This window comes from Mustelus asterias, chromosome 20 (assembly GCF_964213995.1).
Source record: "Mustelus asterias chromosome 20, sMusAst1.hap1.1, whole genome shotgun sequence".
Lineage (NCBI taxonomy): Eukaryota > Metazoa > Chordata > Chondrichthyes > Carcharhiniformes > Triakidae > Mustelus > Mustelus asterias.
Window position 1 is genome coordinate 36,296,556 of NC_135820.1, and position 26,938 is coordinate 36,323,493.

At 44.0% G+C, this 26,938-nt stretch overlaps 1 protein-coding gene across 1 annotated transcript in view; it reads right to left on the reverse strand.

Moving 5' to 3' along the window:
- Positions 1-836: 836 nt before the first annotated feature.
- LOC144508470 (protein-glutamine gamma-glutamyltransferase 2-like) overlaps positions 837-26,938 on the reverse strand; it is a 30,277-nt gene continuing 4,175 nt past the window's right edge. The window contains exons 2-13 of the mRNA XM_078236409.1: positions 24,633-24,827; positions 19,806-20,048; positions 17,351-17,469; positions 16,831-16,959; positions 15,985-16,162; positions 15,178-15,313; positions 14,852-14,955; positions 14,328-14,570; positions 12,600-12,869; positions 11,589-11,749; positions 9,532-9,665; positions 837-3,377 (exon numbers count right to left, since the gene is read on the reverse strand). Of these exons, the coding sequence (XP_078092535.1) occupies positions 3,221-3,377; positions 9,532-9,665; positions 11,589-11,749; positions 12,600-12,869; positions 14,328-14,570; positions 14,852-14,955; positions 15,178-15,313; positions 15,985-16,162; positions 16,831-16,959; positions 17,351-17,469; positions 19,806-20,048; positions 24,633-24,827 (2,069 nt within the window). The 3' untranslated portion in view covers positions 837-3,220. The remainder of the gene's footprint in view (positions 3,378-9,531; positions 9,666-11,588; positions 11,750-12,599; positions 12,870-14,327; positions 14,571-14,851; positions 14,956-15,177; positions 15,314-15,984; positions 16,163-16,830; positions 16,960-17,350; positions 17,470-19,805; positions 20,049-24,632; positions 24,828-26,938) is intronic.

A 26,938-nucleotide genomic window follows, 5' to 3' on the forward strand; every position in this document is an offset into this window, starting at 1 on the left:
GATACATTGGGAGTTCTTCAACACTGCAGAATCAAAATCCTGGAACTCGCTTCCTAACAGCACTCTGGGTGTATGCTCACAATATGGACAGCACCAGTTCAAGATGGCAGCTCACCACCAACTTCTCAAGGGCAGTGAGGGATCGGCAATAAATACTGGTCTTGCCAGAAATTCCCTCAACCCGTGAATAGATAAAAATAAAGATTTCCCTTTATATTTTTATTAAATACGAGATAAAAACTGAATGCAAAAGTCCACCTTTTGAGGCAGGAGATGTGCCTGGTGCATCAGAGCTTCAAATGTTAAAGAAAAGAGCACTGAATCGATAATTGGGAAGTTAAACATTGAACTCTTCCAAAGATATTGTAAGTTGGGGATATAGAAGCTCAATAGCTTTCAATTAGTTTACATCAGGATAAGATTCTCTCCATGTACAATGTCTAAAGGAATTGGAAACCCTCAACAGTAATTTCCATGAGGTTTCTCCTAATTTTCTACTGTAACTTCAGCAACAGACTAGCAAAACCTCTGGTGGAAACAGCTGCTTAAGCCACTTCTCCAGTGTTTCCACCAAACGTCTGCTAGAATTGCGACAAGAAATCCAGGTCTACCCACACCCGCCAGCCCCGCCCATTAATTTCTGCCCCTCTTCTTTGTAAACATTAAGCATGTCGATAAGTTTGTTCAGCTGCGATCACAGAGGAAACCTTCCACAAAGTGCAAGCTGCATTTGATGAGATCTCCAAGTGAAAAATGCAAGGAATAGAAGTACATTCACTGTGTTTCTATTGAAAACTATAGTTGACTATAATTAGTGAAACTTGAGACGTGTAGTTAAACAGGACTCATTCAGTGCCTGGTTTATTTTAAGCAATTACAAAAAAAGAGTCAGACAAAATAGCCAGAATTCATGAAACACAGCAGTCAAAAGCTTTGGTTCAGACTTACAGTCTGAAAATTGACCCAGTTTTATCACTGGGTCAATTTTATCGTTTCTTGAAAGACACCAAAAATGAAAGCAATGACCCAGTGAAAGAGATGTAAATATCACAAATGTTTGGTTCATGTAATTACAACATTAGAATGTTCTGCAATGATGAAAGAAAAATTACGTTTTCATCAAGAGCAGTTGTTTGGAGGGTCAGGCGGCAGAAGATGCTACCCAGCCCTCTGTACTAATATCAGGAAAAGAAGTCAGTCATATATGAGACCAATTAACTGGTGGTAAATTCGACCGAGGTCTGGGCTAAGAGCAAAAGATCTAGAAGGCAAGAACAATTACATTGGTGCCAGCATCCAGGTTAATGAAGTTTATCATCGAAGAGTATTATAATCTCACAATTAAAACAACAGGCAATCAAGCATCAGGATTTAGAGAAAACATTTCACTTGAAATACCAAGGGCTCAAAAGACACCCGCAAGTTATCCAGTTTCCCTCCATTAGGAATTCCACCTTTTCTCCCATCTTTCACATAACTGTATATCTACAGGCACATACTCAAAGAAGACAGGCAGCTGTCATCCTCTCATTTGTACCAATACAACTTAGAGGTTAACCACCTCTCTTTGAGTTGAAATTCCCTCTTGGGGCAACATTTTTCAGTCCCTTTGTAGCATGTTTTCCAGCGGAGGTGGCTCGCCAATGGCCACCAGTGGAATCTTCTGGTCCCGCCAATGTCTATGGCGTTTTGCATGGCTCCCCCATCCCGTCACCAGGGAGGTCATCTTTTTGGTAGGACTGGAAAATCCTGCCGGTGGGAAGGGATAGAAAACTCGCCCTTGGTCTGTACAAAGCAGGGGGGGGGTCAAAGTTCAGTCTGTGGAGTAAAACCAAAATACTGCAGAAGTTGGAGGTCTGAATTAAAACCAGAATGTACTAAAAAGGTCCACCAGGCCTAAATGTGATTATCAGGCCCGGGACTGAACTCTCCAGGCTCGATAGCGTGAAAATTCACTCCGGTGGGGTTTAGAATAGCTCCCCACTTTTGAGGAACTAGCAGGAGACCCTGCTGGAGTGAACAGGGCAGGGGGGGGGCAATCGGGGCCCCTCAAGGGGTCGGACGGTGGGAGATGGTGCTCCCTGGGCATTGACACCCTGGCAATGCCAGCCTGCGTCACCTGGCACTGCCCAAGGGGCAAAGTGTCCATGGCCAGGGTGCACCTTGTCACTGCCCAACAAACATCGGGCAGTGCCAAGGGGGTGGGGCCTAGGGGTAGGGCCAGCTTGGGGCAGGGCCCAGGGGGCGATTGGTGAGGGTGGGGGGTTCCCGCTGCCATTCTGCACTAGGATCGATTGGGGCTGGAGGGAGGCCACCGATCAGAGTGACTGGGGGAGGAAGGTCTGCCAGGATGGGAAGGTTCTGCCTCCGGGGGAAGTGTCTGCCTTCCGTCAGGAGGTGGGGGGGAGGGGGTTTGTTGGGGTGTGGGGGTTGGGAGGGAATTGTCACTGTCTGGGGGGGAGAGGGGGGGCGCTGAAGATCAGGGCACTCCCAGACAGGGGGTGGGGTCAGGGCTGGCCCAGGAATGGCTGTGGGGGCCGCGATCTGGCCATGGGCGGGGGGGTGCAGCACTGCCGGGGTCCCAGGCTGGCCAGCGATTGAGCTGGCCAGCAAAGTGCAGGCTGACAGATCGGGGACACTGCACATGCGCAGAGGCCCAGAACTGTCAGACTCCGGCATGAATAGGCCCCGTCCCTGAGCTTTAAATGATATTCCCGATTGTGACCTCTGCAGTGCACAGAGTGTGGGGGATTCGAGTCTGAAGTTGCACTGAAAAAACATACATGATTTACACCAGTTTTCCTGTGAATTCACACTTAGAACTTTTTTGGAAGAATTGCCTCCACTACCTTCATTCAACCTCAGTGTCCAAGTGTCCAACAGAACTGAATTTCCACTGATAGAATTTTTAAAAATCGTTAAGCAATCCCGGATAACATTATGCACCATTTATATCATCATAGTATCTCTTTCTTATGACTCTTTGCTTGATTGAATCCAATTTCAACACAAGAGCTGAGGGAGTCAGTATTTTTCCATGTTAACAAGGATGAAAAGGATATTTTACAAAAATTGTAAACTTGTGAAGTTGCGTTGTAAATGATTGCATGTGCTAGTTAACAACAGTACCTGGAATGGCTTTATACAAAAAACTAAACTACAAATATGCAAACTTATGTAAATCTCATAATATGAATGGGATTTCCAAGATTTTTTTGGATCATTTTTCCCCTGCTTGAATGTCAATGTTTATGTATCCCTTCACATCCTTGAGACTATCACTGTCAAAATCCACAGTCAATTTCTTCAACCCTATTTTCTTGGGAATGAACGAAGCTTCCTTTGTAATCACTTCTCCAGGATTTAATGTCCCAACCCTAGACAAAAAGAAGAGTTGCAATTATATAGCACCAATCATGGTGTCAGAATGCCACAAAATATTTTGCACCAATGAAGTGGTTATAAAATTGAGTCATGGCTGTACGGAAAATGTTAGACTACTGCCACAAATAGCAATGCAATATCAACCAGCCAATCAGGTTTTGAGATCTTGATTGAAGTGAACATCAATATAAATATTGATCTTGATGCAGCATTTGGCCAAGAAACAGTGGGGTGTGGGGGGGGGGGGGTGGTGGGGGGGGGGTGACAGGGTGGGTGCTAAAAACACTGCTCTTCTTCAAAACAGTCTAGTGCCGTAGGTCTTTTACTTTCACCTGAGAGGGCAGATGGGACCATAGTTTAATGTCTCAGCTCAAAGATGGCACCTCCAACAGCGCAGCACTAGTATGGTACTGGAGAGTCATCCGTGATTTATGTTTTCAAATCCTGGAGTGGAACTTGAACCCACAACCTTGTGACACATAGAGTGCTACCAATTGAATCTATGCTGACAGGTAAGAACAAGTAAAATAAGAACAAAGAGGTTTTAAATAAGCTTAAGATTTCCACATTTCTCTGTAACACAGTGGCTAACACTGCTGCCTCACAGCACTATGGACCCAGGTTCGATTCTCGGCTTGGGTCACTGTCTGTGTGGAGTCTGCACGTTCTCCTGTGTCTGAATGGGTTTCCTCTGGGGTGCTTCGGTTTCCTCCCACAGTCTGAAAGACGTGCTGGTTAGGTGCATTGGCCATGCTAAATTCTCCCTCAGTGTACCCGAACAGGCACCAGAGTGTGGCGATTGGAGGATTTTCATAGTAACTTCATTGCAGTGTTAACGTAAGCCTACTTGTGACACTAACAAATAAACTTTTTTTTAAGTTTAAAACTTAAATTTTTAAACTTAATAAAAAATACCATTTTCCAATGTTCATCCCTGTGGTGAACCATCGTTGGTTCCCACTGGATAGTACTGAGCCAGGGCCTGGCCAGTACTACAAGGATGTACATATGTTACTGTTGGGTTGTGCTACTTGTTGCTGTTGGGGTTAGGGTGGGGTTGTTACACCTTTGTACTGTAGTGTTGTGGCACATCCCAGTCGGGCTCCGCCTCCTGGGAGAGGTATAAAAGTCCCTGCTCTGGCTGGGACCCCTTCAGTCTGGGATCGTGTATATAATTATTGGCTGCTTCATTACAGTAAATAAAAGCCTTTATTTCCCGAGCATCTAGCCTCGTGTTTGATAACGCGCATCAATTTTATTTACTGTTGTTAAACTCTCGTCGAAGAAAAAAAAAGAGTATGGAGCAGATACTGAAGCCGGAACGCCTTACACTAGATTCACGTGCGGTGGGCGCCTCTAACACCTTCGACCACTGGCTGAAGTGCTTCGAAGACTACCTGGCAGCCTCCGCAGCGGTCACCACAGATGATGACAGACTCCGGGTCCTCCATGCGAGGGTAAGCGACACTGTCTACCTCGCGATCCGTGCGGCCACTGATGATACTGAGGCCCTCGAGCTTCTGAAGAAGCGTTATATCAAACCGCCCAATGAAATACACGCTTGTTACCTCTTAGCCACTCGACGACGGCAGTCTGGCGAAACGATGGAGGAATATGCGGACGAGCTCCTACAGCTAGCCAGGGGCTGTAACTGCAAAGCTGTGTCGGCTGAGCAGAGCATGAACGACCTCGCCCGAGATGCGTTTGTGGCGGGAGTCGGATCGTCGTACATTCGACTTAAACTATTGGAGAAAGGGAACCTTGACCTTACCCAGGCAATCGAGCTAGCGGAGATGCTCGAGACGGCCTCCGAAAGCTTAGTATTGTATCCGGAAGACCACGTGGAGACAACGTGGCAGGAGCAGTCGCCAATCCCTCCTCGTCCCTCGGGTTCGAAATGCTGCGTAATGGCGTGCTCACACTCGGGCCAGACGACAGCAGCAGCTCGGGGCGGCCCGCGGTGTTACTTCTGTGGGGGAGCGAAGCATACTCGGCAACGGTGTCCCGCTAAGGCTGTGTTGTGCTCCGCCTGCGGTAAGAAAGGGCACTATTCGAAAGTGTGCCGATCTAAATCTAGGAACGGCAGTGCGGCCTGCGATTCTTCAGAGCTTGGCTCTTCGTCGTCGAAATCATCGAGGGGTTCGTCCACGTGCGAGGCCAGGACGACGCCATTACGGTCGACGGAGTCGGAGGTGTGTGACCACCAGGGGTTGCTGAGTTTGGCGCCATCACCCACGTGCGACTTATGGGAGCGGCCATGTTGGTCGGCACCGACCGCGAACGACCAGCAGGGGTCCTCCTCGTCGATTTCAGCTGCCTGCAGTGGCGCTCATGAACCAATGGTGGCGTCGATCATCCTGGACCAGGCCAAGCCTCATAGACTTGACAAATCTATGATGAACATCCAGGTAAATGACCACGTGATTTATTGTCTGTTTGACAGCGGGAGCACTGAGAGCTTTATCCACCCAGACACTGTGAAGCGGTGTGGACTCCGGATTCAACCTGCCAAACAGACAATCTCTATGGCATCGAGGTCCCGGTCTGTCACCGTGCTAGGGAGTTGCGTGGTAACTTTGACGGTACAAAGCACAGTTTACGAGCGTTTCAAGCTCCTAGTGTTGCCGTACCTTTGTGCGCCAATACTTCTGGGACTAAACTTCATGGTCCACTTGAGGAGTGTAACCCTATAGTACGGTGGGCCACTCCCTTCACTGGCAGTGGGAGAACAGCAGCAGCCTCCAAATTGCCCAACGCGCCCCGCCTGTAGGTTCTCGACGCTGAAGATCACCACACCCTCCCTGTTCCAGAATCTTGTGCCAGGCTGCAAGCCCATCACGACTAAAAGTAGGCGTTACAGCGCTGAGGATCGGATCTTCATTAGATCTGAGGTTCAGCGCCTCCTCAAAGAAAGGATCATACAACCCAGCGCTAGTCCGTGGAGAGCGCAGGTCATGGTGGTCAAGAGCGGGAACAAACCCCGGATGGTCATTGACTATAGTCAGACCATTAATCAATATACGCAGCTGGATGCGTATCCTCTCCCGCGTATATCTGATATGGTCAATCAGATTGTGCAGTACCGGGTGTTCTCCACCATAGACCTCAAGTCTGCCTACCACCAACTCCCCATTCACCCAGAGGACCGACAATACACGGCTTTTGAGGCGGATGGTCGCTTGTATCACTTTCTCAGGGTTCCCTTTGGTGTCACCAATGGGGTCTCGGTCTTCCAGCATGCTATGGACCGAATGGTGGACCAGAACGGGCTGCGGGCTACCTTCCTGGATAATGTCACCATCTGCGGCCATGACCAGCAGGACCACGACACGAATCTCCTGAATTTCCTACGCACTGCATCTCGCCTGAACTTGACCTACAACAGGGAGAAGTGTGTATTTCGTACGCGCCGTTTAGCCATCCTAGGATACGTGGTGGAAAACGGGGTCATTGGCCCTGATCCAGACCGTATGCACCCCCTTTCTGAACTTCCCTTGCCTGCTAGTGCAAAAGCACTGAGGAGATGCTTAGGCTTCTTCTCTTATTATGCGCAGTGGGTTCCCAATTACGCGGACAAAGCCCGTCCGCTCATTAAGTCCACGACTTTTCCCCAAACGCCAGAGGCCCGATTGGCCTTCGATAAATTAAAAGCCGACATCGCGAAAACTACGATGCACGCTGTTGACGAGTCCATCCCCTTTCTGGTGGAGAGCGATGCATCTGATTTCGCCCTGGCCGCCACACTTAACCAGGCGGGCAGGCCCGTCGCATTTTTTTCCCGCACCCTCCAAGGCCCCGAAATCCGGCATTCAGCGGTGGAAAAGGAGGCCCAGGCCATTGTGGAGGCCGTCAGGCACTGGCGCCATTACTTGGTGGGAAAACGGTTCACCCTGATCATGGACCAGCGGTCCGTGACGTTCATGTTTAATAACACGCAGAGGGGCAAGATCAAGAATGACAAGATCTTGCGGTGGAGAATTGAACTCTCCACCTATAACTATGACATCATGTACCGTCCAGGGAAACTCAATGAGCCCTTGGATGCCCTCTCGCGTGGAACATGCGCCAGTATACAGGAGGACCGTTTGCAGGCTCTCCATAATGACCTATGCCATCCTGGGGTCACTCGGCTCTACCACTTTATAAAAGCCCGCAACCTGCCCTACTCGGTGGAGGACGTCAGGTCCGTAACAAGAAGCTGTCGGGTTTGCGCGGAATGCAAACCGCACTTTTACCGACCTGACCGGGCACATTTAGTCAAGGCCACTCGTCCTTTCGAGAGACTGAGTGTCGATTTTAAGGGCCCCCTTCCCTCAACAGATCGGAATGTGTACTTCCTCAATATCATTGACAAGTACTCTAGGTTCCCTTTTGTTGTTCCCTGCTCTGATACATGCGCTGCCACAGTTATCAAGGCATTCCGTGATCTCTTTACCCTGTTCGGGTACCCCGGCTACATCCATAGCGACAGGGGCTCGTCGTTCATGAGCGATGACTTGAGGCAATTCCTGCTCTCATACGGGATTGCCTCTAGTAGGACCACGAGCTACAACCCTAGGGATAACGGACAGGTGGAACGTGAGAATGCTACAGTCTGGAAGGCTGTCTTACTGGCGTTGAAGTCAAAAAGTCTTCCAGTCTCCCGTTGGCAAGAGGTGCTCCCTGATGCGCTCCATTCTATTCGCTCCCTCCTGTGTACGGCAACCAATGCTACTCCCCATGAGAGGATGTTTTCATTCCCTTGGAAGTCTTCCTCGGGGACCTCATTACCGTCTTGGTTGACGTACTCAGGACCCGTCCTCCTGCGGCGACATGTAAGGGCCCGCAAGTCCGACCCGTTGGTCGAACAGGTCCATCTCCTCCATGCCAACCCTCAGTATGCCTATGTGGCATACCCTGACGGGCGAGAGGACACGGTCTCGATCCGAGACCTGGCACCAGCAGGGGACGTAGCAACCCCTGTCGCTCCCATACCCCCGTTACAAACCCCTTAACTCTTGTTTCTTCCCCGGACACGGCGCGGGCAGCATCGGGACCATTGCTTAACCCTTTTACTCCCGTGTACAGCTTGCCTGGGTCCAGAGGATGGTCGCCACTGCAGGGCGTGTCAGGACCCCATGGACTACCGTCACCTCAGGGTCAACCGGCCTGTGAGTCCGTGGAAGAACAGCTGGACGCCGCCTTGGGGAGAACGCCACCGCAAGTGCCTACTCCGGTGTCACCGCCGGTATTGAGGAGGTCACAACGACGGTGCGGTCCCCCTGACCATCTGAACTTATAGACTGATGCCACTTTATTCTGTTTTTTTGTACCCCGCCGGCCTTTGTTCTCAAAGGAGGGGTGAATGTGGTAAACCATCGTTGGTTCCCACTGGATAGTACTGAGCCAGGGTCTGGCCAGTACTACAAGGATGTACATATGTTACTGTTGGGTTGTGTTACTTATTGCTGTTGGGGTTAGGGTGGGGTTGTTACACCTTTGTACTGTAGTGTTGTGGTACATCCCAGTCGGGCTCCGCCTCCTGGGAGAGGTATAAAAGTCCCTGCTCTGGCTGGGACCCCTTCAGTCTGGGATCGTGTATATAATTATTGGCTGCTTCATTACAGTAAATAAAAGCCTTTATTTCCCGAGCATTTAGCCTCGTGTTTGATAACGCGCATCAATCCCTAATACCTTCTTTCCAGTTTGAGCATTAACTTGACTAAATTCTTAACATCTGTTTCATTAGCTTGAGTCTTTTATTCTTAATTATATTTTGCAATTGCACAATAATCATGACAACAATGGGTGGAATTTTCCAGGCGTTCCTGCCTGTAGGAACCTTCCAGTCCCGCTGACAGTGACCCCACACCATAGGTTCCCTGCAACAAAGGTTGCGAACAATGGGAAACCCTGTTGACAGCAGCGGACTGGAAGATCCCGCCACTGATCAATGGCGGGCCACCTCCACCTCTGCAAAACACGCTGTGGGGGTGCAGAAAATCCCACCCAGTATCTAGTAAATATCTAGCCCTATAAGCTAGTAAATATTAAATCCAATGAAGTATTTGACCCAATTTGTTCTCTTTTATACCGTTTCTACAATATATCTACATATTTCGATCAGAAAGGACACATCTACTATATATTTTCAGTGTTCTGATTTACCTTATTTCCATTTGACCATCAATCAAACCTGCTCCCTCAAGTGTGAAGACACAGCTGGTCAGCGCCGTGGGCAAAATATTCTCAAAACTGATTTCTGTCAGCACTTCTTGGGACAGCATAGTCACACCTCGGACCTGAGGAAACAAGTCAATTATTCAGCATGTCCAAAATGTTACTACTCAGGTTACTAACTTAAACTGTTCATTCCTCTGGCACAGAAATGCCCTTGGGCATATCTATAGTAGGGAGGAAAGCAAATTGCTATAATGTCACCACAAGGATGTTTAGGCAAAGTTCAAAATCAGGTCTTTAGGCATGAACATCATCCATCTTAACTGTCAGGGGGAAAAGTACATTCCTGTTTGTGGCCTACTTGTGCATGCTGCCCATTACCCAGAATATGTACCGTGCATATGTTCTGCATTCTTCAATTAGATATATTTTCTTTTGCTATTTCCAACACCCTTTTTATCTTCCATGGATTGTGATTTGTTTGTCTATTTTTTTCTAGTTGCTATAATCTGATTTTTATTCATGTCTTTACTTCCTGCACTAGTTTTTAATTGTCCTTCTTGCATTCTCTTCTTTTCCACTAGAATTCCATAAGGTTGCAATTGGACAAAAGTCCAAAGTGCATTGTATTATATTTTACCCAGACCCTGCTATGAAACATGCCCAATATTCAGATCTGGTGAAGTCAATTGAACTGAACGTTAAGCAGAGTGTCTAAAAGGTGATTGGTGCCATATATCCCCACACATTACTCCTCCTATCTCTCTTCTCTTCCATCCCCATTAGTTTTTCTTTCCCTTCAAATCAGTTTGGTCAACAAGCATAGCAGTGAGTGTTGGTATGTTGCCCAAATCATTCACTCTTGTGCACACCTTTGTGATGAGTTAGTTAAGGTCAGTCATGAAAATGTGACTTGTATACGAATGATATTAATCTGTAATTATATTGAATGAGGAAACATATGCTGAACTGTTTAAAAAGGACTTAAAAAACAAGCAAAGGACTGGCCTAAAATGGCTGCCACATGTCACCTGATGTCTGTTGTTGCAGATTGACTAGATTTCTGGACGGTTCCAATATGGAATACAATTAAGACATGCCATAACATTCTAATGGAGTTTCACACCTGCTGATGACAAGAACTACTCCAAAAGGATTTACTGAAACTACAGTGGATGTCACATTTGCATTTCTATATCACCATCTCTCAAGTGAAGATTTTATATAGGAAGCTGTTTTTTCTATCTTATCAAGATGAATAATACGCCATCAGAAGCTAATGGCTGGGACATTATAGGTCAGGGTCAATACCCACAGTCAGTTCAGATATCAGCTAAGCAAATACCTTCTGAAATCATTAAGAGGAGAGGATGACTGGAATAACCATTTTCTGAATGTCATTTATTACCGCACACAAGCTGCTAAGTAGTAGTCTGGAATAGCTGCTAATGAAGTAGCAACAAGTTCCCTTCTCTTTGCTCCCAAGTTAAGGAGCTGGCTGGAATTCTCCGAATTTGGATGCCTCACCACCGCTGCCACAAGAATGGAGAATTTGGTGCTCAGCTAAAACTCCATTCACTGCAGCAGGACTGGAGAATCCCAGCTATGAGTGAGGTCAGAGAATTCTAGCCCTCATCTCAATATAATTTTAAAAATTCAGCACTGAGAGAATTTCCAATGAAAGGAATCTTAGGTACAAAGATTAATTTAAAAAGAAATTGTCTCCAGCAGTTGCAATTTACATCAGCTTCAACTTCACAGGTCGCAAGTGGTTAAACATGGACATTGGGTAAATACCTTCAACATTCTAAGCCCAGAAGAAACCCTGTTAGGGTCAGACTTGAGGTGGCAAATTAGAGGAGTTACTGTTATCCTTCCTCATCTGGTCATAACAGGCCTTTCGGTATAACAGGCCTGACAGTTGGGGACACATTTAATTCACTTATAGTGTTCTCAGTCAGGCTCCATGGTAGCACATCTAATAATAAGAGGAAATACACTTCACTCAAACTAAAGCTGACCTAACTTTCCATTCCTGTTATTACCTGAATTGCGATCTTCGGATTGATCAAAGAGATGTCCCTTAGTGAGAATACACTTTCATTCTCCTCTCCATCAATTACAAGAGCTGTCAACCTGATAAGGTTATATTTGTCAAGGAACTCCCCATACTCTGCGTAAGACAGTTCCATCTCCACTGTTTTATCTAGAATATTAATTCAGGGATAAGGAACAGGTTATCAATTAAGTTATGTTTTTAAATGGAATAGCCTTTAGCCATTACACATAGCATCTGGAGAAGCAAAGGATTACTACATACCTTTTAAATATTCAATGAAAGACTGTATAATTGATGGAAAATGTTTCAATATTTTATTGTCAAAATGTCAACCAATAAAACATAGCACAGACTTTTAATATGTGAGATTACCCACATGTTGTCATCTCTTCGATAAGAAGGATGAAAGCATGGTTTCAATATTTTAGCAACTAAGCTGAGATGTTCAACACATGGTTATTGTAAAATTTGATTTCAGTGTTTTACTTCATAACATCACTTGGAATATTTGTTAATAGAAGCAGCTTCCACTTATTGAATTCAACTTTACTCAACATCGAGTTCAACAACTTTATGTTATGACCTTTCTCCTCCATCGTAAACCTTTTAAAAAAATATCCCATATATGTATTGCCTCAATGCAAAAACACCTCCCACCACCTTCCCCTCACCTCCCACACCAGGGCATCTGTCTTTCGTTCTTAAGGTTGCTACATCTTGTTGGAATCTCTCACAGATATAATTTAATATCCAATACATTCACCCCTCTCTTTAGTTCTGATGAAGAGCCACAGACTCAACTCTGTTATTTCTCACTACAGATGCTGCCAGACATGCTGCGTTTTTCCAGCATCCTCAGTTCTTGTTTGAGATATCAGCATCCGTAGTATTTTGCTTATTCCGCTTAAACCTAGGTGTTAACCAAACCTTAGGAATGATCTGTCACAAGAGTAAGTCACGGCCGGTAGGTATAAAACTAACAGCTAGTTTCTTTTACCTTCACTGGGTCCAACATTGATCTCCTGCTGATACTTCTTTATGCATTTCTGTCTGGAAGATTGATTATATTTCTTTTTCATAGCACTAATTTTGAGTGTACAGACTCTTTTCACTGATTTCTTGTTGGAAATGACCGCAGACACTTTAACGTTGGTTCCATTGTAAATTGGATCATTGGTCTTCAAATGCAATTGAAGTTGTTTCTCTGGCTTCAGAGGAACTCTCCTTTTGTTGGCCAGCTCGAAGATTCTTCTCTCTTGAGCAGAGCCTTAAAAATCAATGGGTTAGTGCTGTTACAGTAGAAACAAAATATCACTTTACCCGGTAGAGTTGATGCATAAAAAGGGTTTACAAAAATCATGGATAATGATTGTTTTCATAATGATCCATTGGAAAAGGAAGGGGGCACAAAGGGTTGGGGCAACAACAGAGAGCATGAGAATCACCAAAGGCTTGCAACCTCCAGCACCCAGCTTTGCCCTCAGAAAGGACCAGTTAGCTGAAAGCTTACAGTGTAAATGCAAGGATATCCAAGGTTCTACACATTGAAATAATATGAAGAACGCCTATAATAATAATATTCATTTTTTGTCTGTCCAGGCTGTTTTAGTTCATCAGTGAGCTGATTTGGTGGGTGGAGGCACGTGGGGCATGTGACACACATGACATATGTGATGCATATGCGGCTGCCAATGGTTGGTGGTGGCAGCAATGGGGCGACAAAAACAGCAAAAGATGATACAAGATATTTAATGGTAGTTGTGTCTACACCAATTTAGCATACTGGACTCAATGTAATTTTGCCTATAGTTCAGAGAAACCAAAATGTTTCAATGTTGTGTTTGAGTTGTACATCACTTTACGTTTATAATCAGTGAGAGAGATCTATAACCTCCATGATAATTTCTCCCCACTGAACCCAAATTTGGATGGACAAATTTTGTTACTACTGGTCTACTGGTTTTCATTATTCAAGCCTTACCTCGCACTCCAGCTCTGGTCGAACTTCAGACCTTTACTGCTGTGTCCCACAGCACAGTGCTGTCCAGAAAGACACTGATGTTTGGCACCGGGGGAGGGAAGAGGACCCTGCACCCTCAAACCCCAGGTGCAGTACTGATCTGACTTGGTTTCACAGGAGGATCCATGGGTCCAGCAGCACAGTGCTGTCCATGAAGACCAGCTCAGCATGGAGATGAAAGCAGGAATCAGTCTGCCCCAGCAGAGTGATGAACAACGCATCAGGAGCAGTGCAGCACTATGGCAGAAAAGCTTTGCCGCACTCTCCTTTTGCAAACTGAGGACTGCTTTGTTCATGTCACTCGGGTTTGAGACCAACATAATGTTGTGCGTGACACAAGACTGGAAGACTTGTCAGGTCACTAATGAACATTCCTGAGATGAAAATGAATGCCAATGGTATTCAAGCTACCAACCAGTGGAAAGACCAACCTGTGATTAACCCGACAGTAGGAGATTTGGGACATGATTCATGTTTCCGACTTTTAGGCTTCGGCTAGATTCTCTGCTCCTAATGATCACCAAACCAACCACGGGCAGAATGGGAGAATTCTGTCCGAGACATTTTGTAAGTGAGCTCTATTTTTCAATTATTAAGTGTCTTTTTTACTATTTACCAAGATGCAGGCATTAATAACAATGTGTCGATTTAAAACAAATGTCCATTTATTTCACTCTCTAACTACAGACTTGAATTTATTGTTACCTTCAGGGTATTTATAATTGTTTGTGATATCCTCACGGTCATCACTGCCAACACTCTTGGTGCTGATCCTCTGGCCAACCTGTCTGGTGTCAGCGTCGACTTTCAACTTTTTCCCTTTTTTAGAATAGACCCAAGTCTCACAATCTGCATTGACTTCAGCAAATATAAAGGGAACGTCATAACCTATATCTGTATCCCCCTCCTTGATCGCTTTGACTGGAGCTGGCCCACAGCAGTAGATTCCTAAGAAACAAGAAATGATTGAGAACCTGTCTGAATTGGTTTTACTGTGACCTGAACTGCAGATCTTAGTCTGACCCACATGGAGGTAAACAATATGAATATAACTTGACACTGAGACATTACTTCATGGAAATGCAAACATAACCAAATATTTCCACTCCCAAAGTTAAAATTACCCCCATTGTTTTAACTATTGCTGGTTATCTCACTATCAGTGCTTATTTTCACATTTTACCACTCAATGAAGGCTGTAATGATCGATTATTTATTTGTATCTGAACCTTCGCTTTTCTCCTGTGGCGTTGGGTCAAGTGCCTGCCATCCATCATTTCCAGGCCTCAAATCATACCTTGCCATCCAAGATTCCACCCAAACATGGAAATTCCTAAAGCACAAGGACAGAGAAGTCAAATTATTACTGAAATAGAACCCCACTGAATAGCTTAAGTTGCATGTTACATTGGCATAATTAATTGGAGCTCTGGTTAATATATTTCAAGACTTGCCAGTTGCAGTTGAAGTTTCGATTCTGTTTTTCCACTTGCAAAAATACATGATTTGAAACGTTAATATTGCACAATACAATTGATATTCCATCTTCACTCACCATATGCTATCGTCTGATCTTTCCAGTTCCATCCCTTCTTCATCATACTCACTCTCAATGATCAAATTCCCATTTGTGTCATGAGCAGATTCGAAATTTGTAACCACGCGGGTAGGAATTCCTAAGCACCTCAAAACTAAAGGAAGGAAAAATTATAAATTTATCCTAATATTATTCCACTTTCACAACCGTTTCAGAACAAGAAGCTCATGAAAGCCAATTCAGTGCATATTTTGGAATTGCAATTTCTGATAAAGCCTGTAGAGACATTTTCGAAACATATATTTTTGTTCTTGTATCATCCTATAGGCTTTTCACAGAGTGACAGGAATGTGGGATCTCCTGATAAAAGGGATGGTTGAAGCAAATAGAACTGACACATTTAAGGAGGGGTTTGAGACATACATGAGGAGAAATATGCAGGAAAGTTGGGAACTGGTAATTAGAGTGGGAGGAGGTTTGTTTGGGGAATAAAAACTGACATAGACTTATTCAGTAAAATAGCCTATTGTGGTTTTGATTCTATGCAATTATGTCAAATGAGTCATTTTCTTCAGAAAAGGTGAGTAAATGACAGAGGGTAGGGAGGACAAGGCAGAAGTGAAATGCTCACTGATTCTAATGATATTATATGTTTTTGGTTCCATAAAATATTGGAAATATCTGAATAGTTTCAGTCTATCTTAATATATGTATATATTCTTTGTGCAGTCATACGTATTTGTATGAAAATATATTTCAAATATTTAGAAAAATACTTGAATGCACCAGCTTTTTAGGTTTCAATTTAATTTCCATTGTCATCACCTGTGCAAGCCACTGCTGCAAACACCCAGCACTGCCCGTAGCAAACTGGCTGACAGCCACTGCTATTCCACTGCCGAAGGATGGCAACACTTCCATTCCATTTCCCTGGATATACTCCATCCGTATACGGGTCATCCCATTTGCCAAAAAGTATTCCATTATCATCATTGCAATTCACCTGGATGGGTAAGATTGTGTTGGCATTGGTTTCAAGTTGTGACAGCAATGAAGAAGACAAACACCTCAGTGGGATCAATGAGTTAACATTTGTAGCTATGTTACAGCTATTTTATTGAATTGAACTACTCGAAGCATCTCTCATTTTCTGATACCAGCACTCTTGTAGCCTTTGAATGTACTTGGTTATCATAGTTTTGACTGTAGCTTCAGCTGGACATGAAGGCTTGAGGTGGCCATTAATGCGGTTCAAGTTATTAATTAGAATCTGAGACATTGTCATCAATTTTGCATAATAAGTAACTCCAAAGTTCCAACTGAACACATAATTAGCTAATAACATAAGAAAATATGGAAGAACATTAAACCATGCAGCTCATTTTCGTGCACAATCTAACTTACTGTTAACTCTACTCCATTTAATGAATAGCCAAATTAAAGATTCTGTATAAATGCCCTCTGATTTCCAAAGGGAATCTACTAGAATGTTAAAAAGAAAACGAGCTCACAAGAGGGCTAAACATACTCTGAGTTAAATGAAAAGCTCATAAAACACAAGAAGTTAGCAATACCAGACTAACTATATACATTAGCAGACCATACTTGGAAATGTTATACTGTTATTCACTAACCCTATGAATTCTACTCGCTTAATTTTCTCATTCTTACCATAGCAGACACTGTTCTGCAGATGTAAACAGGTGAACTTCTGCGTGTACAATCCTTTGTTGGGTTTTTCAGATGTTTGGGACTGTTGTCTAATATCTTAAGGCAGATGTCCAAAATATCATCTTCAAACTAGAAAATGGATTTAAGATTCATTTTGTGTCATGAACATTGTTAAAATGATTAAATTTCAGTTATCTAATATCTGTGCACAGCTCCCAGAAAGAGTAGGGTGGACAAACAAGTTGGATACAAAGAAATAAGAATAGTTGGGGCTTAGCTGGTAAAGATTACATAACAGTGAGTTTCCCCACTTCCATTCCATTTCCCTGGATATACTCCATCCATATATGGATCATCCCATTTGCCAAAAAGTATTCCATTATCATCATTGCAATTCACCTGGATGGGTAAGATTGTGTTGGCATTGGTTTCAAGTTGTGACAGCAATGAAGAAGACAAGCTCCTCAATGGGATCAATGAGTTAACTTATCTTAATATATATATATTCTTTGTACATCACCTGTCCAAAGTTCCATGGCAGAGGTTGAATGTATTCAGAGCAGCCGGTGAAAATAATTCCTTGCTCATTCAGCACATACTCGTTTTGTTGTCCAGCATCACTCAGAAAGACCTCATCCTCTAAAAAAAGAAGGGAAAACACAGGCATTAGCAGCAATGGTTTGTGAGCTGTAGAAGAGACAAGCATAATCTCCTTATTGCCTAGGCAGAACGGTGGCACAGTGGTTAGCCCAACACCTCACTGCCCACTCTCCCTCGTGCCTGCAAGTTGCCCCCTCAGTGTCTGCTCTCCTACCCCAACTGGAACAGCCATCAACCACCACCACTACCCACCCCCACCACACCGTGAGCTCCCACAAGGGCCCACTTCGGCTCTGCTCCCTGGCATTGCCACTTGGCATAGGTTGTCACTGCCAATCTGGCAGTGCCAACCTGTGCAAGGGGTAATGTCAGGACACTCCTGGGCACTTCCCTTTCCCTGGGGGCTCACCTCACTTCAGTGAGATTTGAATATTCAGTGAGGGAGAATCATGTTGTGGCAGGAAGGCTGGGTAATAATATCAAAACTTATTCAAATCCATTAAAATAAGGCTCTCGCCCTTTATGGTCATGAATCTTGTGACATCACTGGCGAGGCCCAGGGAAATTGGGAAACATGGGGGTGGATTCTCTGACCTTGTCCACAGCTGGGATTCTCCAGTCCCACTGCTGTGAATGGGGATTTGGCTGAGCACCAAATTCTCCATTCTCGCGGAGCAGCAGCAGGGTGTGAATGGCTGGGGAATTCTGGCAACAATCTTTCCGGAGAGAGTCACACTTCCCGATTCTTTCCAGATTTTCCACCCACATCGCTGTTCCCTCTGAAGATGAACGTGCGCTGAAAATCACCCCCATTAACACTGTTTCTCTCCACAGAAGCTGCCAGACCTGCTGAGTTTACCCAGCATTTTCTGTTCTTATTGATAATTATTGGAATGATTTCTTTAAGCTGTAGAATGCCAACAAATCTACACTCTTGCTGTATACATTGTTTCATTAATAGTAGCCTTCTAATAGATGAATTATCTGTTCATTGCTAAAGCACTAGATGTCGCAGTTAAAATGTGTTACTGACGCATGTGTTAGTAATATGCAAATCAGCCGCAAGTTCGGGGCACCGGTGGGCAATTACTGGCCTTCCATCACTTGCTTCACATAAACGGGCATCTCACCCCTCCCTGTCATTTTCAAAAACATGCTGGATTTTCACATTAATTGCTCATAATACTCACTGCAGAAAGTGAAGTTTCATAATTAAGCATCTTTTTAATGGTATGATAATTGTTAGTGCAATAGTAATGAAATTCTCTGATCCAGAAATTGGACAATGGAGTCAGTCTTTCTGGAGGTAAATTGCTCTTAGAAATTTTTAAAATGCCAATTTTTTCATAGATTTTCTTTCTCCGTTTTCTCTAAATCCAGACTTCCTTCTCCTCTCCTTATTTAGAGTTATAGAGTCATAGAGGTTCACAGCATGGAAACAGGCCCTTCGGCCCAACTTGTCCATGCCGCCCAACTTTTTTAAACCCCTAAGCTAATCCCAATTGCCCGCATTTGGCCCATATCCTTCTATACCCATCCTACCCATGTCACTATCTAAATGCTTTTTAAAAGACAAAATTGTACTCACCTCTACTACTACATCTGGCAGCTTGTTCCAGGCACTCACCACCCTCTGTGTGAAAAAATTGCTCCTCTGAACACTTTTGTATCTCTCCCCTCTCACCTTAAACCTATACCTGCTAGTTTTAGAGTCCCCTACCTTTGGGAAAAGATATTGACTATATAGCTGATCTGTGTCCCTCATTATTTTATAGACCTCTATAAGGTCACCCCTCAGCCTCCTACGCTCCAGAGAAAAAAGTCCCAGTCTATTCAGACTCTCCTTATCGCTCAATCCATCAAGTCCCGGTAGCATCCTAGTAAATCTTTTCTGCACTCTTTCTAGTTTAATAATATCCTTTCTATAATAGGGTGACCAGAATTGCACACAGTATTCCAAGTGTGGCCTTACCAATGTCTTGTACAACTTCAACAAGACATTCCAACTCCTATATTCAATGTTCTGACCAATGAAACCAAGCATGCTGAATGCCTTCTTCACCACTCTGTCCACCTGTGACTCCACTTTCAAGGAGCTATGAACATGTACCCCTGGATCTCTTTGTTCTGTAACTCTCCCCAACGCCCTACCATTAACTGAGTAAGTCCTGCCCTGGTTCAATCTACCAAAATGCATCACCTCGCATTTGTCTAAATTAAACTCCATCTGCCATTCATCAGCCCACTGGCCCAATTGATCAAGATCCCATTGCAATTGGAGATAACAACACAGAATTCATCTATCAATAAATAACTGTTTCAAGAATATATAACACTTATTTTTGTGTTTAATCTAGTATTAGTAGCAACAGTACCTGAACACCACGGGTTGAAAAGTACAACAAACTCTCCAAGTGGTTGGATCACAGTCTGGTCCACAGTTATTTTCTGCAGAGCTAAGGTGTAACGTCCAATCTTAGCATTTGGCGCTGAATGTATATTTAGGGACAATTTGGTACTGGAGGAGCTAACAGCAACTGCACTCCATCTCCTTTCATTAATTGTGTCTGACAGCGAAAACAGAATTTTAGTTCCCAATGTCTCAGAAGGATTTGGCCCTAAAAGGAAATGGATAGAAATGAATTAATTCTACAGCGGGCGAAACATTTTTAATCAATAATCAGAAAAGGTGGCCTTTCATAGAAGTATCAGATACAGTTAGAACAGACAATTCATTGTCAGAGGATCTTGCTCACATTGATGAACAGCAGCCAAACAATCAGGAATTGGCAGTAGTGAACAGGTGTTTAGTCTGTTCCCATGGAGTGACTCAAAGAGCAGCAGGGGAGTACTGGCCTCTACATGAATGGACATCATGACTGGTGCTAGAATCTCGAAGGCATGCTTTCCTGACTGGACAGGTCCATCCACACATAGTTGTAGCCTGCTTGCTCTTCACAACTTCAAGTGCTGTTTGCCATTGATCGGTTCTGGGGCCTCATCTTCATACCGTATATGTAATATATATATGAATAGGTAAGTGAATAGAAAGCTGTGTGTCCAAATTTGCGATGACACTGAGTTGCGTAGTTCGGAGCAGAAAATGATAGCGGCAGGTTTATTGATTGGACAAAACCATGGCAAACGGAAGTCAATGTGAGGAAAATAAGGTCATCCACTTTGAATCTGAGGACAAATCTGAATAATTTCACAGAATACCTACAGTGTAGAAGGAGGCCATTTGGCCCATCAAACCTGCACCAACAACAATCCCATCCAGGCCCTATCCCCGTAACTCCACATATTTACCCTGCCAGTCCCCCTGACACTAAGGGGCAATTTAGCATGGCCAATCAACCTAATCCACAAATCTTTGGCCTGTGGGAGGAAACCGGAGCACCCACACAGATGCAGGGAGAACATGCAAACTCCACACATACAGTTACCCGAGGCTGGAATTGAACCCAGTTCCCTGGCGCTGTGAGGCAGCAGTGCTAACCATTGTGCCACCCCACCACCTTAATTTAATAGTGAAAGACTAGAAACTGCGGAGGAGTGAAGGAATTTAGTTGTCTGTATACACAAATCTGTAAAAGCTAGTGCACAGTACAAAAACTAATCTGAAAGGCTATTGAAATGTTGGCTCTTATGTAAATGGCACTGAAATAAAGAAGTGTGAAAATGATACTTTATTTGTACAGAGCCTTCAACAGACCCCAACTTATTTGCCACATTCAGTTTTGTTTTATTATTTGATCTCGGAATGCAGACACTGCTGCCAAAGCTGTGATTTATCGACAACACTTTAGCCCCTTGAGAAACCGGTAGTTATCTTGTTCAGGCATTAGTTTCATGAATGGATAAAATTTATTTTAGTTCTCATACTGTGTATGCTAAGATACTGCCAATTGCTTAATCATGAGGGTTACTAAAGAATTGATTTCACAATCGTTATTTTATAATTTTGGAAGGAATCACTTACATATGCTCTAATAGGGATTGATAATGTAAATATTAATATAATTTGGACTGGTTGATGTAAAATAGTAGCCAAATTAAAACATTTAGTACTGTGGTTGTCAGGATCATATTCAGCACGGTTCCATGATCAGGAGTTAAGGTGAAGGGGTTAAGGTTTTATCTGGTTCCCCTTTGAAAACTTATTCCTTGCAAGTTTTATTGATTTTCTAATCCAAATACTCTTGCACACCACAATAACTAAATAATACTAACCTCTTAGCCATTCCCATCAGCTACAAATAAAGCTTATTCTCTTCTGGACAACCAATGAGTTTATCCTTCTATCATTAGCCAAAATAAGGAGCAAGGCCTGCATCCTCTGCTTTTGCTTCACACACAGTGAAAATCAGGGTGTTCCAGATTAATTGTCCCATTAAAGTCTTAATGTGACTTGGACTGAGATACGGGTCAGAAACATGGCCCCCAGTTTAGTGCCAGGTCCCAACCCCTCAGGGAATGCTCCCAATGCACCCACTGGGATTTATAAAATGATAGGACAAGAAGTGGTGGGAGGGGCAATTTAGCATGGCCAATCTACCAGGCAGCCCCACTGGCTATGGTGAGAGTGAGCAAGGTGAGAGCTGGCGAGGTGAACATGGGGAGAAGGAGAAGTGAAGAAAAGTTTTTAAAAGGCCACAGTTGGCTGGCCATGATCCCGGAGGAGCAACCTTTGCCTGGCATAGCCAGAAGCTGCAGCTTTAGTTGCATTTTTGAAAAAACAAATCACCTAGGCAATTGAATGGTCATGAGCCCTTCTAATTAGCTCCGAATGGGAATGCCTCAATGTCCAATAAAAATCAAAGACTGAATTTGTAAGCTAAGACATGTAAGATTGGATTCATGTTTCCCACTCCAAGAGCCCCTGTTGTGACAGAGGTGGAGCGACAAAATGTAGCAAAACATTCAAAGGACCATTGACTTTGATGGGACTGGAAAATCCCGCAGTCGGGCGGGCTGTAAAAATCTGCTCCAAGAAGTTTGCCACCCCAACCATAGAAGACCCCAATCCAGTTTCTTGGAATAAGGCTTATTAGACATTCATCCGAGACTCAGTAGCCATTATAGGTCACTGTGGCAGGCATCCATTCCAAGCCTAAGCCACCCTCATTTGTTTTTATCTTCAAGACTCCCACGTCCTTCTATTGTGGCTCGTGTTTCTCCCAGAGTGACAGCAGTGATCCCACTGCAGCATTGTTTAGCTCCTGCTCTGAGTCACTGGCAAGACTCCACTTGCTGCTTAGAATTCCACCAGGAGCCTGGCATGAATGCTTAATAAACCTCATCCTGAGAAAAGTGTATTGTGGTCATAGGGGCTTGGGGTGGCAAAGCTCTTGTGGGAATTGAGAGTTCCAGCTCGACATGTTTTAACTTGTAAATTCAGTCTTGTTATTTTTTGGAAATTGAAGCATTGGGTCTAATTAAAAAAACTCACTACCATTCAACTACCTGGTGATTTAAAAAAAAATAATGGATATGACTTTGAATGCAGAGTATAATCGCTGTTGTACAGGGTAGAGGGGGTAGTGGTAATGTCACTAGACTATTAATCCAGAGGCCCTAGTTAATGTTGTAGATAGGATCCTGGATTCAAATCCTGTCACGGCAGCTGGTGGAATTTATCTGGAATTGAAAGCTAGTCTCAGTAATGGTGACCATTATTGACTGCCATAAAAAACCCATCTGGCTCACTGATGTCCTTTAGGGAAGGTAATTTGCCATCCTGATCCATATTGGCATGCACATGACTCCAGACCCACAGCAAAAGTGATTGACTCTTAGCTGCCTTGAAATGGCCCCGAAAGCCTTTCAGTTCAAGGGCAATTAGGGTGTTTCAAAGAAGAGTCATATTGGACTTAGAAACATAGGGCACAATTTTACGACCTCACTTGTCCCAAAACCGTAAAATCCTGCTCGAGGTCAATAGAACCTTTCCATTGTCCGCCACTCGCCCTTCCAATTCTTGTGGCAGGTGGGCAGTAAAATTCTGGCCAGAGAATCCCTACAACGCAGAAAGAGGCCAATCGGCCCATCGAGTCTGCACCAACTCTCCAAAAGTGCATTGCACCCAGGCCCTCCCCTCCGTCCTATCCCCGTAACCCTATGCATTTACCATGGTTAATCCACCTAACCTACACATCTTTGGACACTAAGGTTCAATTTTGCATGGTCAGTCCACCTAATCAGGACATCTTTGGACTGTGGGAGGAAACCGGAGCATCCGGAGGAAACCCACGCAGACACAAGGAGTCACCCAAGGCCAGACTTGAACCCAGGCCCCTAGTGCTGAGAGGCAGCAGTGCGAACCACTGTGCCACTCTGTGGACTTGAAACATTTAACTCTGTTTCTCTCTCCACAGACGCTGCTAGACCTGCTGAATATTTCCAGCATTTTCTGTTGCTATTCAAGGGCGATTAGGGAAGGGAAACAAATACTGTCCTTTCCAGTGACAGCTACATCCCATGAAAGAATGTCTTAAAAAGGATGAGCTACTCACTGATTGCAATTGAGATGTTTGCATTATGAATCAAAGAAAAAATTCCCATAACAGTGCTTCAACTGTCAGCAGGCTTGTTTCCCCTTTTGTGGTCTCTGGTGGGACTAGTGACTAGACTGGAGTTCTGCAAGTTGTGTCTGACTGGGACAATCTTGATGGGCCCAAAGGTCTTTTCCCAACCTTCATTTCCTTTATCCAGAATGTCTTCAATCAAAATATCCACCTCCCAAGAAGAGGATAAAACAGGCAACTAAACCACAGCTCTTATAAATCAATAGATTTAGACACTTCCTTTTTGTAACATGGCACAAGCGGCTGGCCACAAAATTAAAAACAACCTAAAAAAAATGTGTGTTGTCTAAAATTTGACATTTCAACATCCTGTCTGGTACTTCCTGTCTGGGACATGAGTGAATTTTGAAACTTCTAAACAAAATTATGAAAATTAGCCAGTCATCTTTTCAAAATGAACTCTAAAATTCAGTCAGATACATCTGGCTCCTCAACCCACACAAATACACACACCAGTCGAAAGAGGCAACAGCGTAAAACATACACCAAACACATTAAAATCAGCAGCATGTTATTAAATGAGGAACAAAAAAAAGAACAAAATAAAACCCCAAAAATGTTCTTTTGATGGAATACTCATTCTGAAGTTTCCCTAACTCATTCCCGACTGATTACCTGTCTGAGCAACCAGCTTAAGTCTGTCTACATCTGGATCATATTGATATCTGTTGAATTGCACTGTGATGTGGAAGGGCTGTCCGCGTCTGACTATCAGCCGCTTGGTGCTGATCTCAGAGGTCCTGTGCTCTTGGTTGTTCTTCTCACAATGAAAGTCAGTGGAACGCACATCTTGCACGGCATAGTCTGCATCTTAAATAAAGCGAAAATATGCATTAGCTTTTGAGCTCTTGCAGCTATGAGGAGACCTTTAATGAGACTGTAACCAATTTCTACCTCTGTTAAAATAGCAGAAAAAAGGAACTTCATTAAAACCTTGTATCAATATCACTTAGTGTCATTTCAGTCCACAAGGCTTTATCTTATTCTAATTATAGATGAAACAAGTGCATTTATGTTAGTACATCTCAAACTATCCTTTAAAATCATTGGAAAATTTTAAGTTTATTTATTAGTGTCACAAGTAGGCTTACATTAACATGCAATGAAGTTACTGTGAAAATCCCCTAGTTGCCACACTCTGGCACCTGTTCGGGTACTGAGGGAGAATTTAACATGGCCAATGCACCTAACCAGCACGTCTTTCAGATGGTGGGAAGAAATCGGAGCACCCAGAGGAAACCCACGCAGACATGGGGAGAACGTGCAGACTCCGCACACACAGTGACTCAAGCTGGGAATCAAACTCGGGTCCCTGGCACTGTGAGGCAGCAGCATTAACCACTGTGTCACCATGCCGCTGTTTCCTGAAAAATCTTGCTTTGCTTCAAATGCATCAACTTATTAAACTTACACAGTCAGGTCTAATTAGAAAACCTAATACTAGCATCTCATTAAACTCGATATAAAAGCAACTAAACAATCTTTTTAAATAAACTGTTCCGTGAGAAGGCAAAGTATGGACAATAAATGCTGACCCAGCCAGTCACGCCTACATCCCACGCATGAATAAAAAATAGTTGCTCTCCTCCAGTTAGATGTTGTGACGCAGCAGTGTTAACCATTGTGCCACCAGAATGATACATCACCAGTTAAACAATGATAAGTACATGAAGATGCATGACCATGGGAGTATTTTACAAAGTGAGAAGAAATACAGTCAATAAAGATCTTAGGAAGGAAAGGACAATGAAGAACATAGAACATAGAACAGTACAGCACAGAACAGGCCCTTTGGCCCACGATGTTGTGCCGAGCTTTGTCTGAAACCCAGATCAAGCTATTTCCTCCCTATCATCCCGAAGTACTCCATGTGCCTATCCAATAGCTTCTTAAATGTTCCTAAAGTTTCTGACTCCACTATCCCTGCAGGCAGTCCATTCCACAACCCAACCACTCTCTGAGTAAAAAACCTACCTCGGACATCCTTCCTATATCTCCCACCATGAACCCTATAGTTATGCCCCCTAGTTACCACTCCATTCACCCGAGGAAATAGTCTTTGAACGTTCACTCTATCTATCCCCCTCATCATCTTATAAACCTCTATCAAGTCTCCTCTCAACCTCCTCCGCTCCAAAGAGAAAAGCCCAAGTTCCCTCAACCTTTCCTCATAAGAACTACCCTCCAAACCAGACAGCATCCTGGTAAATCTCCTTTGCACTCTTTCTAGTGTCTCCACATCCTTCTTGTAGTGAGGTGACCAGAACTGCACACAATATTCCAAATGTGGTCTCACCAAGGTCCTGTACAGTTGCAGCAAAACCCCAAGGCTCTTAAACTCAAACCCCCTGTTAATGAACGCCAACACACTATAGGCCTTCTTCACGGCTCTATCCACTTGAGTGGCAACCTTCAGAGATCTATGGATATGAACACCAAGATCTCTCTGTTCCTCCACATTCTTCAGAACCCTACCTTTGACCCTGTAATCCACATTTAAGTTTGTCCTACCAAAATGAATCACCTCGCATTTGTCAGGGTTAAACTCCATTTGCCATTTTTCAGCCCAGCTCTGAATCCTATCTATATCTCTTTGCAGCCTACAACAGCCCTCCACCTCATCCACTACTCCACCAATCTTGGTGTCATCAGCAAATTTACTGATCCACCCTTCAGCCCCCTCCTCCAAGTCATTTATAAAAATTACAAATAGCAGAGGACCAAGAACTGATCCCTGTGGCACTCCGCTGGTAACCGGTTTCCAGTCCGAAAATTTTCCATCCACCACCACCCTCTGTCTTCTGTTAGATAGCCAGTTACCTATCCAATCGGCCAAACTTCCCTCTATCCCACACATCCTTACTTTCTTCATAAGCCGACCGTGGGGGACTTTATCAAACGCCTTACTAAAATCCATGTAT